At 48.1% G+C, this 16,694-nt stretch overlaps 1 protein-coding gene across 1 annotated transcript in view; it reads left to right on the plus strand.

Annotated features, from left to right (window-relative positions):
- LOC119093966 (dynein heavy chain 2, axonemal-like) overlaps nucleotides 1-16,694 on the plus strand; it is a gene marked incomplete at its 3' end in the record, with an annotated part of 69,863 nt that overhangs the window by 30,699 nt on the left and 22,470 nt on the right. Inside the window, 13 exon segments of the mRNA XM_037217000.1 lie at nucleotides 1,686-1,801; nucleotides 2,310-2,410; nucleotides 3,892-4,101; nucleotides 4,852-5,030; nucleotides 5,359-5,448; nucleotides 8,133-8,272; nucleotides 11,076-11,223; nucleotides 11,888-12,033; nucleotides 12,466-12,596; nucleotides 12,835-12,928; nucleotides 15,555-15,657; nucleotides 15,833-15,997; nucleotides 16,447-16,613. Coding sequence (XP_037072895.1) covers nucleotides 1,686-1,801; nucleotides 2,310-2,410; nucleotides 3,892-4,101; nucleotides 4,852-5,030; nucleotides 5,359-5,448; nucleotides 8,133-8,272; nucleotides 11,076-11,223; nucleotides 11,888-12,033; nucleotides 12,466-12,596; nucleotides 12,835-12,928; nucleotides 15,555-15,657; nucleotides 15,833-15,997; nucleotides 16,447-16,613 — 1,790 coding nt within the window.

Here is a 16,694-nt window from a genome sequence, read left to right on the forward strand (position 1 = left end):
TTCGCGAACCGTGGCCGACGGACCATCCGATTGTAAAACTTTAGCCTAAACGGCAGAAGTTCATGACAGAAGTTAAACGTATCGTGATGTTCGGCTCGGTTCACCCCGTCCATCGTGGGCGGCCACTGACGCCGATCTCAGGTCCTCCCGGTTATGGGCAAATAGCGAGCACCAAAGCGACGCGGACCTTTTTCTCGATCAGTAAATATGCTCCTCAATACGTCATTGTCTCATTACGTCATCCGATTTTGCACAACATTGATTGAAAGCCAATTGATGGCCGTCGTATCTGGAAATCATGCTCACAAACGCCAGATATGAACGACTCGAAAATTATATTTTTGGCCTGGATTTCAGCAAGGCTAATGAAAAAGCGGATCTGGATAACGTTAGCATGGTATCATGGATGCTGGGGTAACCTTGAAATAATTACACGAAATAGCCTGCACATTTTCGCGGGCGTGTACCTCGAAAACCAGATGGGTTTAGGTCTCAAGGAAGGCAAACCTGTGAAGTGCACCGAAGGATCTTCAAGAAAGCTATTTCAGTTAAAAATTCCACACAAGTGTAGAATATTCCATTTACCCCAGCCACCTTGGCGCAGCTGAGTTGAGGCAGGCACTGTTTGAGATACAATGACGGCCACTCGTTGGTTTTACGACCGAATAAAAAGCTCACTGAACTGTAGTTGCTCATCACTTGGGGGTGGGCTGCGGGTGCATCGGTGTAATGAGACCTTCGTTAATTCATTGCCTCCCTCCCCAAATTCGGAAACGCTGCCACTGCACAAAAAGGGTCTTGAGTCATCGAGGCTCTCAAAAGAAAAGAATGCTATTACAAATGCGTATCTATACCGCGAACTTGACTACTGTTTTTGGAACCTGTTGGTTTGAATCCCAGAGGTCATCTTCATTTGAGAACTCAACTAAGCCATCATCTGCGCATCTATAAATAAATGGACCGTCTGTTTAGCATACTTCCCATTGGTTTAAACATGACAACTATCAGTAAATAACATGCCTAGCGGGATCCCGCAACGTTACAACACCAGCAATCTGTGTGTACATGTTTGCCTGTGGACAAATGGAGACAGCCTCTTCACTGCGAATTCACAACATTCTCTCAATAATGGGCAAGGGAACTCACATATACACAATATTCTGTCAAGAATGGGCACGGGAACTCCAACAGCTGAAAGAGACGAGTGGTGATAGACGTAGTTCAGAATGATGCCAATAGTAGCATCAACAAAAACATTAGTGAACAGTTATGTCGCGTTCAGAGAAGTTAATGTACCTCGCACACCCCATGACTTATTTGCCCTAGCCCTTCCCTATGCGTGCCAGTTCCGGGGACTCATCAACATGGCAATACCAATATGGCAATATATATATATATATATATATATATATATATATATATATATATATATATATATATATATGAAGCGTCTGTCCTAATTTTTCTCTGTCGCTCTTTCTATCTACATACCTATCGAAAAGCTCATGTACCTTGATAATGCATTGGGATGGTCCATGCTTCCTCGTTGAAACTCTCGACCTCTCTGAACATCTTCATGCCTCTGCTCGGCGTAAACCCACTTAGTGGCATAGCGAGAAGCTGTTAATCACTTCGTGTTCACGAAGAGGCCTTGCTTCCAGACTTGACCATAATCCTTACCGCAGGTGTTCCAGGGACTGCTCCGCTCCAACCGCGACTACTGCGACACCAAAAACGCGTTTGTCCGCCTCTGGATCCACGAGTGCCTCAGAGTGTTCGCAGACCGTCTCGTCGACTCGAAGTGAGTGTTGGCGCCGCGCGGTCGCTGTCTACGGAGCGCGGCTTGTACGTGAACTCTACGAGCTTGTTCCCAATAACCGGCGCAGTTCCATTCTTCGACGTGAAACTACGGCAGCTGCTATTGTGCTGTTTATTCAACAGATGTGCATTGCCCCTCCCACATGAACCATTCTTGTAGTAGTCTTGGCACCTATCGACTCGCCGCGACTGCGTACCATATTTTCGGCTTCAGGCTGGTGGGACAGTCTTCCACTTACAGGACATCGTTTTGCTGCTGTGCTTGTTTGCTAAGTACCAGGGTGTTAAATACACAGGTTACACACTTAACGCTGGCGTACACTATTTACCACTGTTGACCGCACTATTCATTCCATGCTGAAAAACTCACCGCGAGTGGAATGCTCCGCGAAAACAGCTTGCACCTCACGCGAGAGCATATATCCGCTCCGTGAATAGATCAAAAAGCGTCGAATGACTTCTGTATGCCAAACTGGCATTCTTTGTTTCAGAGACATGGAGTGGTTCATGGGACTGATGGGTGAGAAGCTAGGCTTGCACTTCGATCAGACCTTCCACGCCCTGTGCCCCAGCAAGCAACCGCCAATATTCGGTGAGTGACATATGACGCTGGCATCATTTCGATGGAAAACTGTACATGGATACTATGTATAAGTATATATATATACATATATATATATACATATATATATATATATATATATATATATATATACGTATGCATGTATGTATGTATGTATGTATGTATGTATGTATGTATGCATGTATGTATGTATGTATGTATGTATGTATACATACATATAAGTGGTGCTGTGGAGCAGGCTTTCCTTCCGACATATCATTGAAAATGACAACATATATGACAATGAATTTCTTTTAGATAATGACTCAGTTCTCAAAATTAGTCATTTCCTGTCATTGGGAGAACTGTTAAGAAGGGCGCCTTTATTACTTTGTAACATCTTATTGGTCCTGCCAACATCATCAGCCAACTTAGGCGCAATTGCACATAACAATAATATGCGAAACCTTTGTGGTTGCATCGGCTCAAAATTACGTTTGTGCATTTCTCTTGCTCAAAATAGGTAATTGGATTTTACGAAAGAGCCGCTAACATGCACAGCACTAGGGTCCACCCCGTGTTATGACGAGCACTGGTAATGTCTTTACCGGCTTAGTCGCCCCCCTCCCCCTCCTTTATTTTTTTGCGTAGTCATCCGTCTTGAGAGTGTGGTCGTAACAAGGCCGATTTATGAGGTTGGTCGACGTGCGCAGGCGCCGATTTGGCATTGAACTCGTGGACAACATTGGCCACTTTCAGTAGCGAGCTACTTTTGAACAATGCAATTTGTTTTTCATTGAAGCTCAATGTACGTTAAACTCACCTCAAACTACGCATACCGGTTTTCTGTTTTCTTTTCACATTTTACGTTCTCTTCTTCCACTAGCATTTTTCGTACTGGACTGGAGATAGAAACGCGTCGTAGGTATACCCGTAGGTATACCGTAGGTAGGTGCTACCCTTTTTGCCACTCACGCCTATTTTTACATTACAGGGGTCACGCCATGATGTCCAGATGACATTTATGAATATATGACACATTGATAAATGTCAGAAGGTAGCACTGAAAATCTCATTCATACCATTTAGTAATATATAAGATATTGCTAAATGTCGGGCGGCACTGAATATTTCATTCATGCCATTTGGCAATATATGACATATTCCTAAATGTCAGAAGGTAGCGCTGAATATCTCATTCGTGCCATTTTGGAGTATATGAGATATTCAGTGCCGCCTTTCGTGTGGTGCCAGTTTGTTAAATTTTGGGAACGCCAGAGTTGCCTGGCTCCCCCCCCCCCCCCCTCCCGCCCGTCTAAGGACTATGAGAGCACTGCCATAGTCATGCCAACGCTGCGTGTAGAATCTGGCGAAGGTTAGTTTTTTTATTTGTCTTCGGGCTCTTGTTAACCACCTGAGTGAACCATATCAGCCTATTGTGTTGTTCTGTCCGGACAGCAGCAACTCCGAAGCTGTGCGTTGCTACCATTTCACTCCCGTTGTTACCTCAGGCGATTTCATGAACGCCAATGAGACTTATGAGGACATCGTGGACATGGAATCTCTGAAGACCTACATGGAGGCGCAGCTGCAAGAGTACAACAGCACAGCCGGCGTTGTACCCATGAGCCTTGTGCTTTTCCACGACGCCATCAGCCACGTGTGCCGCATGGTGCGCGTGCTCAGACTGCCGCGAGGAAACATGCTGGTCATCGGTATAGGTACGTCGGATGCGGCAACTCCTTCCCCTTTTTGGCAGCGCAGTCCTGGAATGAGCTGATGGAAGGGGGTGCTGTCTCGCGGACGGTGCGTTGCATTCCGCCTCCACCGCATGCCTATCCGTTCAGGAGTCAGCAGCGTTACTGGAGCACTGCATGCAATGATATCGGGCCAGATTTACTTAGGGGGTGATGTTAACGGGTGGCTGCGATTGGTTGTTGTCTTTCCTCACTCCTTGGCTGGTTGAAAGACGTAGTTAAATACATCCTTCGGCTGCATTGCCGCTCAGTTTTTCAGTCGTGTGCTCTTAATTTTGATAATTTTGGGGCGGTTACTGAGAGACATTGAAATAAAATTTGTAGTACATGGTAAAGAAAAGAGACTGCCTTATTATTCAAAATACGTTCACCCGAGACTCATATAAACGCAAAAACACTAAGTGTGCCAAAACTTATGTCCGTGTGATGTCTATGCATTTTGCATGTCGCTTGTTGGCTCAAAACGGATCAGCTGGTTACGTTTGTGTTCATAACGGGTTTAATGTATTGAATAATTGTTCGTTATTCAGGTTTGCGTTCAAACTGTGGACAGATCCAGAAAAAGGTTGAAGCTTTTTGTAACAAAAAATGTCGCTTCGCTTATCGTGCGGCTGCACCACCCTTTTAGAACTGAAAGCTGCTATTTTGTTGGTGTTGGTGAGTTAGCTGTCTGGGCTTGGTACCATGCTCATGAGTTGGCTTTGGTCTGTACAGGCGGCAGCGGCCGCCAGTCGCTGGCTCGGCTGGCCGCCTACGTGTGCGGACTCTCCGTCTTCGTGATCGAAGTGAATAAGCACTACCATAGGGTGGAGTTCCGGGAAGATCTGAAGGTGCTGTACCGCACCACCGGTCTGGACAACAAGCCCACCGTTTTCATCTTCAATGACGCCCAAGTAAGATTGTCGGCCAGTCCAGGAATGATGATACCTCTCGGGGCGTGCTGTCCGCGTGGACGATCGCTGATTGTATATTTCCGCCATATTTATGCTTGCACTGTATTTGACATTGTTTGCATCGTGCAGTATTTATATTGCTTTAAGCATTGGCATCTTCGCTGGCATTAGTGGCATCATGCCGCTGTGTATATCATGTCAATGGAATATCAGCGTCTCCTGGGTGTCTAACTTGCATAGGTCCCTCAGATAGCAGTCACGTTTCGTTCATGCTGCCTCCAATGGTTTCGATTGTCCTGCCTCTCTGACGCCGACATCCCATGGACAGGTGACCGAGGAAACGTTTCTGGAGGACATCAACAACATATTGAGTAGTGGTGAAGTGCCCAACCTTTTCAAGCCCGAGGAGCTGGAGGAGGTAGGTTGCATGCCGGAGGACGTAGACCACTGTGGAGGGCCAGAGGCGGTCATTGGTCGCGTAAACCACTGGTGACCAATTCGGAGCGGTAGATCTGCGATTGCGCGCAGTGTTTTGGATAAAAAAGTCTGGGTGCTAGCAAAGCTAGCAAAAAAAGCTGGGTGCCGGTATGGACACGGAAAACAGCTTTTGAAATTTTGGGTATAACCACAGCTGCCAGCTGTACAAATAGACGACTTTCTTGAATGTGAAAGACGCCACAAACATATTGTACAGGGCAATAATCATAGCACTGTGTGAAAAAGATCAAAATTATCAAAAAGCCATTTTTTACAAATACTGATAAAACTTGTCACGTAAACATCCAAGCAAAGACAAGGCATGTACAACAACTAGGCATCACAAAAATGAAGCCATCAACATGTAATAGCTTACGCAAGGGTGATCAACATTTCACTATCAGTCTGTGTATCTACTATCGAACTTTCGGCATGACATACTTAAACAATGTGTATCAACCTTCCCAGCTTCCCAGGTACGTTGACTAGAGACCTATTCAATAATACATAGCATACAAAACCATAGCAGGCCATAGGCTGCACACATCACAAAATATGATGCTGGCAAGCATCTGCGGGAATGGGTGTAGTCACGGGGGTTGGGAGTACAAGGACTCGTCAACCAGTCTTCTCTTCTCTTAAACTTGGGGGTGTCGTTCCCTCTCATCGAGAGCAAAAGCATCATGCGAACAACAAATCAACATGCAAGACTGTAACTAGTGAAATCCTGGGTCCCCCCATTGACAACGAGTGAACAAACATCTGCATGGGCTTCAAGTTCCTGAATTGAAAGGTTTTGCCTTCGTTTCCTCAACAGCACGCAGCACAGAGGAAGGAGTTTGGTGACGCCTTATGCAATGCTTAAGTTCCAAGTAAGGCGCACAACGACATTTCCGCGCAACTGCGCTTGGGTCGTTCAGCTGGTTGCCGATTCGGAAGAAGGTTGTCACTTTTAAGCCTGCAGGCCCGCAAGGCACCGGCTTAGAAAGTCAGCAGCACTTTGAGCGAGTATTGTTGAGTACATTGCAGGTTTTTGGCGGGTATTATACACGTAAAATTCACCTTCTTATGTTTTCTTCACCATGTACGTAGATGTTGTTATTCAGCAATTGTTAAGAGATACTGATGGAAAAAGAGGTTCTTGCACAAAAACGATGAAGCAAGGAAGTGACATTTCAATTAAAAGCTTTCCAGTCATGCAATACGTGTCATATTACAACCGCACTCTATTGTACATGCAGGTTGTAGCTTCAACAGCAGGGTAGCATGGCTGAATAGCTGTGCTGCCTATAGTTACATATTACCACAGCTGGGGGGCGGAACGGCCTGGTGATCAGCGTGTCGGTGTGCCACGTGGGGCCTTTGATGAGCCATGGCCTCTGAGCACCAGTGCAATCACTGCCAATCCATAAACGGGGCATGAGGACCTGTGTCGCGCTCCCTTTTTTAGGAAAAAACTACAGCTGGCATTTTTATATATCTTGCCGTACTCTGCCATACCGCACACACAGTGACTTATACAGTAGGTATCCATCGGAGGTATATGTACACTAAAAAACAATTGCAAGAATTATGCGAAAGTCAGGCAGAATGCAACAGTGTATTCGGCTACCGGCCTTCATCATTTTGAGAGAAAAGCACAACCAATCGTGTGTGCTGTAATATTTTTTCAAACTGATAGCATTTTTGTCGTAGTTTCTTCAGGCTCTTGGCCTACGACTGCTTCTTTAAACATAAATTATCATGGTGCTCAGTCACCCTCCCGCTTCGGCATCACACACTGACCTCGTTACCCATTAACAAAATGCCTTGACAAAAAAAAACAATGATATGAAGTGCGCTAACGTTTAGTGCCGTTTTCCCTGCTCGGACCCGACCAGCCGGTGCCCGTAGGACGGCAGTGCCTGCGGGACTGACGCCGGCAGAGGCCGGACGGCAGTGCCTGCGGGACTGACGTCGGTAGAGAGTGCCTGCGGGACGCGGGACTGACGCCGGCACAGGCCAGACGGCAGTGCCCGCGGGACTGACGCCGGCAGAGGCTAGACGGCAGGGCCCGGCTAGACGGCAGTGTCCGCGGGACTGACGCCAGCAGAGGTCAGACGGCGTGCCGCGGGACTGACGCCGGCAGAGGCTAGACGGCAGTGCCCGGCTAGACGGCAGTGTCCGCGGGACTGACGCCGGCAGAGGTCAGACGGCGTGCCCGCGGGACTGACGCCGGCAGAGGCTAGACGGCAGTGCCCGGCTAGACGGCAGTGTCCGCGGGACTGACGCCGGCAGAGGCCAGATGGCAGTGCCTGTGGGACTAACGCCGACAGACGCCAGATGGCGTGCCCGCGGGACTGACGCCGGCAGAGGCCAGACGGCAGTGCCAATGGTCGTGGGTAGCGCAGACGCGTGAGGAGCCGCAGTCATCGGCTATCAGCGGTCCGATGTGCTTAGCATTGCCGGCCTGGTGTGGTTGGCCATTGCGACGCTGGTGTGTGGTGCGGAGCGTGTAGATTGTACCAGTCCGCCGTCCCCGGATTGCTTGGCCCGCGGGATGTGGCTGTGCACCATGGCGCGTCCGGCCTCGATGGGACCTCCTCTGACAGCTCACAGCCGGTCTGATAAGACTCTGTTCCGCAGATCCGCAATACACTGCAGCCCGTGGCTATCCGAGAGGGCATCCCAGAGACCCCCGAAAACCTGTACGGCCTGCTGCTGGACCGGGTCAGGTCCAACCTGCACCTCTGTGTCTGCATGAGTCCCGTGGGCGATGCCTTCAGGTCAGCACTGCTTAGGCTGTCATGGTGCTCGGAACTGGGGTTAAGTCTGTGTCGCGTCTGAACGCCTATTGCGTGTCTTTTCGCACATATTCGTCGTACATTTATCAAACATGTGATAAGCGGCTATTACCAAAAGCGTTATAATGACATGATGGCATGATGGCAGCGTTACAGCTGTAGACAGGACACACAAAGTCTCATTTAAGGTTTCGAGATGTGTCGGAGTTGTTGGCGTTTTTTATAACCCAGATATTGGTTACGCTGGAGAGAAATTAAAAAGGAAACTTTGTTGTATAGCTAAGTTTTTTTTTAACTCCATATTTGGGCTTGCTGAGATGAAAGTAAAATTGAAACCATTTTGATGTGCTGCACCCTGTAATGTACACCATGACGCGCTCCAAGCTGTTACCGACCCAAATCGTGTGACATATCAAGAATGTCTTTAGCTCCTGGTTTTTGGCATCATTGTTTATTCTGCTGGGAATACCCTATTTGCAGTAAGCCAGTGGGTCCTGATTTAAGTGACATTATCAGCCATCATCAGCATATACATGGTGATGCAAAACACATCAACAGTAGCTTATGGGTCAGCTAGGTCTTGTCTTAGCGGTCGTAAGGCAATGCCAGGATTTTTTTTCTTCAAAGTATGCAACATGATCTGCAGAATAGGGTGGTCCCCATACAACATACTTAAAAGTATAGCTGTAGAAGACGTTGACACGCTCGGGTAGGGGTCAAGTTGACCTCTCCGAAGATTTTACTGAATGGTTTCTGAATGGAGCGGTATAGCCGCGCCAAATTTTGCATGCCTGTAGACAGTTGAGTAGCGGATCGTTTGGTATCAAAAATTTAGATGTGCCTCGTAGATCGCTGACCTACGGCAGGCCAAAGTCAGGTCATGGATTCAGCGTAGTCGATTTCTAGGAAATCGTTCAATCTGGTGCAACAACGGAGTGTTAGGCGAAACCATGCATCTCTGAGATAGTCTCCTAGGCAACACAACAATGGAATGAACAAATTCCATTGACCTGGGGTCAGGTATGAAGGTCAGACCAAGGTCAGAGCCAACCTGTCTTGTTACTCTAGAGTTTGCTGTATGGGGTAGTTTGTGGTACCCATTTCGAATTGATTGACGACACGAGACGCATTGTACATCTTCCATATTTTGTCCACTTGACTTGTCCACGGCCATATTATGTCACTGACCTAAAATGACCTTGGTCAACGCTTTGTTTTTAGGAACATACCGCCTAACGTAATCCTTGTCGCTTATTCACATGCAAAACTCAAGGCAGTATTGTATAATTATGGTCACCATAACTTTCAAAAGGTCAAACAAGGTCACTGATCTTGAATGAGCATGTGAACTTTTGCTTAGAACGGTTACAGGGTTCTGGGGGTGCTTTGAAGACCAACCTGAAGTGTGACCTTGTTTGACCTCATTTGAGACGAAAGTCATGACCAATGAATGTCAAACTTTGACCTAAGTGAGCTCATGTACAGGCCAACACACACTGTGAATTTGGTGTCTCTAGCTTCCTTAGTTCGTGAGATCTTAGCGGTATCAAATTAAACCCCACCCGAGCGAAGGATGTCCAACCGGCCAACCGGGAGCGTGTTAAAACAAACACTGCTCAAAGTCCGCATGGAATGCCTGTTTCTCGATGAAAAGCCACTTTATGCCGTGTCTCAATGAATGATCGTGTCGATGTGTGTCGACACATCTTGAACTCCTTTTTTCTAGGTAGCTATCACAAAGCTACGAATCATAGAAGGATTGTAGTGACGAATCATCTGTTCGTCATGTGTTAATGTTCGTTCACTTCTGCGTCGCAGTAATGTGGCCGCATCCGCAGACGTGTGATCTGGATATTATGCTCGCTAGTAGCTGCGTCTTGAATGCAGATTTACCTGACACACGCTGGAGTGTACGCACGGTACATGACACCATGGAAACGGTCGACGGCAGTGGTGATAGTAACCGCCAGATCAGGAGCAGATCAGAATCAGTCATCTCCGATCTCACGGCATGTGATTGAGGCCATTGTAAAGCTCATCAAGGCATGCATCGCCAGCCACGGTACTCGCTTTGGACATTTAAGCTTGCGTTTGCATTTTACGTTCTACATTTGTGTGAGGCGATTTTCAGTAATGACACTACGGTATGCATTTGCTGCGTTTTATGTGTGGGGTTTGAGGATTGATTGGATGGGATATCAAGACCTAAGTTGATACAGCAATGACGTAAATTGATACTATCATGGTTCGTGGGCTTTCATGGCAGGTTTATGACCCCTTCAAACATTGGTAGCCGTTCGACAGATCGGTGTGCGCGAGGCTAACAAATGGTTGTCGGGGCGCCGATCAGCCGCATCTCGGATATGCGTGACATTGAAACGGGTCAATACGCCTTTGACCTGGCGAGGCGGAAGTGCAATATTCAGCGGGGTAGAAAAAAAACGTTTGCAACTCCGTTAACCGAAAATCAAACATCAATCACGATGCGCTTGGCTGTTTGGGAAGATACCACCGGAAGAGACTGCAAGGCTTGTCTCCTTTCGCGGCGGTGTGGGCAAATATCAAGCTAATCAAACGCGCCTGACGCCCATTTTGGCCTTGGGCGCCCTTTTTGGCCACAACTTAGCTTACGGGGTGGCTGGTGCAAACTCATGATCAGTTACAATGATATTCTAAAAGATCTTCCCGCTCATCCATGCGCCATGATCTGCTTTTTTCTGTAGTGTCTGCGGTTCGGCATAAGAAGTGCCTTCTACTTGACTACATCTCGTTCAACTGTTTTCAGAAACCGCATCCGCATGTACCCTGGGCTGGTGAACTGTTCGACGATTGACTGGTTCGGCGAGTGGCCGCTAGAGGCGCTGATGGAGGTGGCCGAAAGATACCTGGAGGGCATCGATCTGAACCTTGGCGCTGACACTGAGCTGCTCAAGGTTGGCATCAGTTGGACTGCTGCACTGCAGACTTGTCGTCAATGGCTACGCGTTGTTGACAGCTATGATGTGTCACTAGATCATATGTCTCGAAGATGTCATTGATAATCCGTCCAAACAAGAGACCTGTCCTGGTTCATTGTCTGAGCTCGTGACCACCGCTCGAAGCTATATGTGAATCATGTAAGAAAGGTTTCTGGTGATCCGTTGTTCAATGCTTAATTTTAAATTTGTCGACCTGCGGTGCACCATGGCGCACATTATGTAAAAAATTGTAGTTTATGTAGTGGATATACTAATTTTCATGTGTTTTATTTTTATTGGTGTCGTTATTATTTGCGTTTGTTTTCAGATTTTGGTTACCATACTCAAATTTGCATTGTCTACCCGAATGAACACCTTCGTTCAGGCAATGGCCAATTAACTGTACATTGATGGTTGGTTATTTTCAGCATACGAATTCCCGACTGCTTGAAGCCAAGGAGTGGAACGATACAGAATGTAGTAACATCCTCAGACTTTTCCGCACACAAAGCGTGCCAAAAGCCCTCGAAAACATAGACAAAGTGCAACACCAGAAAGTCTAACTATTTTCGAAGCAACTACCACTGCTGTTGGTAATGTTGGTTATTCGGTAGGTTATACCATGGTCTCTGGTCTTCAGGAAGAGCTGCAGGCGGCCGTAGCGCACACCTTCTCCGTCATCCACCGGTCCGTGACGGACTACTCGGCCCGTATGCTGGCCGAGATACGACGCCACAACTACGTCACATCCACTAGTTACCTGCAGCTGGTGGCCGGCTACAAACAGTGAGCTCCGTAAACAACAGCCTTTCGGGAGGACTGTACAAGCGAGAGGACTAATCTCTTTCTTTCGGCCGGAAAACTGGTCATTTTCCTAATATAACAGGCAGATGTAGTTAAAGAGGCTGTTTCCATCCCAGCGTCTTTAAAAGATGAGGTCCTCCGAGCGCCGAAAAAAGCCTCAAAACGGCTCGCGCTTTTCTGAAAGACGCTACCCCTTCTTACGAGATGGTTACACTGACCAGATACTATTCATGCATGCTGGGCCGCGGACCACCAATAGCCATTTATCTGGCATTGGGTGGATCACGAGGTACTTGGCATTGCCCGGCCCCTGACTAGGCCGGCCGCATTCCTGAACTGAAGTGACCCGTTTGTCAGCGGATCCCGTCGGCACTGTGGGTGACATGACCCCGCCCCCACCTTCACGCTCTTCAGGCTGCTGGCAGAGAAGAGGAAGGAGCTGGGGGATGCGGCTAACAAGCTAAGGAACGGCCTACACAAGATCGATGAGACAAGCGTCAAGGTCGAGTCTATGTCCGTCGAGCTGGAGATCGCAAAGGGCAAAGGTGAGTGTCAGAGGGTTAGCTGCGCATTTGAAACACCAGAAATCCAAACCTTTTTCATGGTGCCTATCGTGTCATAGTCAAAATGCGCAATCGGATTCGCAATCGCTTTGCCGCATAATGAGCATCGCTCTTCCCGCAACCTGCCGTTGAAGATCTCTTTGTTTTGGTTGTGGTCGAGCTCTAGCAGCAGTGTCAGGAGTGCCTAGTGATGGTTATGGAATATTTCGTGTTCCGGCAGTGGCTGAGTTCCAGCAGCAGTGCGAGGAGTACCTGGTGGTTATCGTGCAGCAGACCAGAGAGGCGGACGAGCAGCAGCGATCCGTACAGCTCAGGTCGGTTACGATGCTTCAGCACAAGACCGGGGCAAGAGCCGCTCTCTGGTTTGTGATAGGGCGTTAAACAGCGCGAGCTCGCCAAATTATCACGCATCACATGAAGTAGAATCATGGAAACAATGGCCGACCTTTGCAGGTGCTGCAGCGTCTCCATTACAACACACCAAGTTTTAGCTGCGCTAGCATGTGATTAGCTTCAGATCGGCTCCCAGGTGGGAGGCCCAGCTTGTGATTGAGCCCGGTTGCGCCATGGCCACTGGTCGTTAATGTGGCCAAAGTGAGCATGCCCGCTCCGTAAAAGGATACGTGACGACGTGCCTCTTGTTCCCTTTCACAACAGCAAGGCTAACTGCGGATCATGGTTTTTCATGTTTCCTCGAAATCTTTCGGGATAGCTCAGAATTGTGATCTGAAATAGTCGCTCCTGTGGAAGAAATCTCATTTTGGAGTCCCTGCTCACCACTATGAAAGCAATACATTTAATTTGGGATGTTTTTTTAACGTGCGTGTTCTGTAGTGTTCCTCCTCCTTTTATGGAGCGGACGTGCCCACATCGGCCACATTAACGATCAATGGCCATGACGCAACCGCGCCTCGAAGTCGTGCGGATCGAATCGCATGCGTCTGATCCAACAACAAATGAGATGTGCGACAAGGGGGACATACTCCCTTTAGCACAAACAAATAACCTCCAAAACAGTTTCCATCTCCAAAGGCGCGATCAGCCATGAAAGGCAAAACAGCCAATATCAAAGTTTTCGAGTGTCCAGGATTCCAGGGGCGTAGGACGTTCTCTATGGGAACGTTTTGAACTACGCTGTGGAAGGCAGATCAGTTCTGTCTTCTTCAGTCACTGGAAGGTCTAGAGCCCCGGGCAGGTACACGTCTCAGGCAAGCGGACCCCGGTTTTGCCGTCCGAACCTTTCTCCATCTCGAGCACACGACAAGAACTTGTGGTCCTGGGAGAGCCACTGAATGACGAGAACGTAAGGGTGCTTGCTGGTCCGCCGATCCAGCTGGACTAGCCGCCACCGTGGCTGTTGTGGAGAACGGATGGAGATGCGCGGGACGACGCGTCGCCAACACCGTCTGGCTGGGGCAGGCCTGGCGTCGACAGTCGCGACCTCGCAGGACCCCGGCTCATCCCTCTGTTTGGGATCACGCTCCATGCCACGGCCACCTTAAAGCTCCGCAGCAGAATCCGGACCATTCGGACTGCACTTCACTAGGAGCTGCTACTGACGCTGACGGCACTCTCGGCGATGGATGTAACTTCTAAGACGAGGGAGGGACAGGGCCAAGTGAAACAAGTGTGAACTGAGCTGCGCCAACTCGCCCACCGTTATGCATTTCACCAGTTTCAATGCGTTAATAGCAGAGGGTGTCACATGGGGAAAGTTCGTCGTTGATTTATTCGGGCATTCCCGTATGTCCTTTGGCCAGTTTCAAAAAAGAGGATGTAGGTTTTTGTCCGAAGTCATGATTTTTGCGTATATTTGCATAATCCAGTTTCTGAAAGCAAGTATGTACAAGTCACGACTGCAATCTACGACACATAAATGATGCTCAGTAAATAGACAATCTACGAGACAAAAATACACACTAACAATCTTGCCTCAATTCCTTAAGTCAAACATCAATGTGTTCCAGAATATATATATATATATATATATATATATATATATATATATATATATATATATATATATATATATATATGGTAAAACTTAAGCGCACTTGCCGGTGCAATGAACGCAAACGTTTGCGTAAGTTACTCAGCGCATTAGCGAGGAACATTCTTTACATAGATAAGACAGTAGTGATAGCCTTATTACTCGGAGAAAAAACCAGGGTACCCAACTACTTCTCCTTTATCCTGGTTTTTATCTGAGGAATAAGGCTATTACTACTGTCTTATCAAACGCTTGCATCATAGATTATGACAAAATGGTGAGGTGGCAAGCCTAAACAGCATGCAAAAGCTCCAAAAACAAAGGAATATAGCACTCAAGGGTGATAAACAGATGGTGGCTGTTTCAGTCTTTCCAGTCCTTTCCAGTCATTCATTGAAATAACGGTCAATTGGTCATTGTATGCGGCATCCGTCTCGTACCGTACGATAAGGCCTTCCACGCTGCTGGACATTAAACGCTGTAGATATCTTCTGCCAGGTTGTCTGGCAATGCGGTTTGTTCCTAGGCCATCTGACAGTGCGGAACAAACTGCCGTACACAGAGTTGGCGGGTCGTCACGTTGGCAATAAAGTTGAAAATAAGTCTGAAAATGAAGCTGAAGTCAGCAGAAAATGAAGCTGTTCCTCGGTGCCGTAATTGGAAATAGTTGTCTATAGCTCAAAGATTGAGACCCAAAAAACGCTGTTTGCACCCATGATCCTGCGCATTTTGTTCATGACAGCGTCCTCGGGTATGCCTGATATTTGCACTTAAAACTGACAAATTTCGCGCTTTTTAATTTACCTCCACGGTATGTTTTGAGCAGTTGTAACCGTCGGAGTTGTGCGTGACGCACCGATCAGGTTATGTACTTGCGAGATATAGACAATAACCGAACTTGTTAGAGGCAAGAGTGGTACTCAAATGTTGGCTGCTGTGGTTTCCACCAGATCCCAAAAGATTGCGGAGGAGGAGGAACAGTGCAAGGCGATGGCCGAGGTGGCGTTGGCGGAGCTACAGGAAGTGCTGCCCGTGCTGGAAGAGGCTGTCCGGGTGAGCATCACAATGGCAGTGGAGGTATTCGTGTGCACAGGACATGAATGCACTGATCACATATATTCACAGCTTCATGTGCACTGGCCCGCAGCGCCGATCAGTAGGCGCTCATGTCTATTATCTGGAGCCGGGTCCAGCTTAGTCACAAGGCTGGTTGGCTCTTGATTTTCAGGCGCTAGACGCTCTTTCAAAGCGGGATCTGAACGAGATCAAGTCGTACGCGCGGCCGCCGCCGCTGGTGGAGAAGGTGATGGAAGCCGTGATGCTGCTCAAGTGTGTGGAGCCCACCTGGGCGGAGGCAAAGCGCCAGCTGGGAGACCCGAACTTCATCACCCAGGTCAGGCAGCAGCCAAAAGCTCGGCTATAAGAATGCAAGGATTTGTCTGGCCCCACCATTCTATTCTGTAATCTGCCATCGCGCGCACCGCAATATCAGGTGGTATCTAAATACTAAAAGGTATGTGTCTGCCCCCCAAGAACGTACTTCGGATTCTGTAGACATTTCCGGTGATGGAAGGTGGGTGCTGCATTTCGCTGTCTGTTTTTTTTTCCCCAATGGAGCCACATGCTTGTACAGGTTGACTTTGGGACCTCCTTTGTCCTCTTTAAGAAAATATCCACGGTCACGTGACAATGCGATAGCAGTGTGCTGCATCCATGAAAGCAACGGTAAGTTTTCGAAATAGGCATATTGCAATTGGCGCCCGCAAGCAGTGTGTTGGTGGTTAAGTTGCCACGGTGTGTGGGCCTCCACGTGACCGATTGGCGTCTGGCCCTTGCGTACAGCTGCGCGACTTCGATAAGGATCATATTAGCGACAAGACGCTCAAGAAGGTGGGCGGTTACGTAGCGCAGGCCGACTTCGATCCGGACATGGTGGGCAAGCAGTCGCTGGCCGCTAAGTCGCTGTGTCTCTGGGTGCGCGCCATCGAGTCTTACGGCCGCGTCTATAGGTGAGAGTGGCGGAAACGCTCCCACCGGAAATCAGGCAGGATGTGCAACGCCAACGTACACTTACCTGCTCATGTAACACC

This window comes from Pollicipes pollicipes, unplaced genomic scaffold, assembly GCF_011947565.3.
Source record: "Pollicipes pollicipes isolate AB1234 unplaced genomic scaffold, Ppol_2.1 Scaffold_4002;HRSCAF=4701_pilon_pilon_pilon, whole genome shotgun sequence".
Taxonomy (NCBI): Eukaryota; Metazoa; Arthropoda; class Thecostraca; order Pollicipedomorpha; family Pollicipedidae; genus Pollicipes; species Pollicipes pollicipes.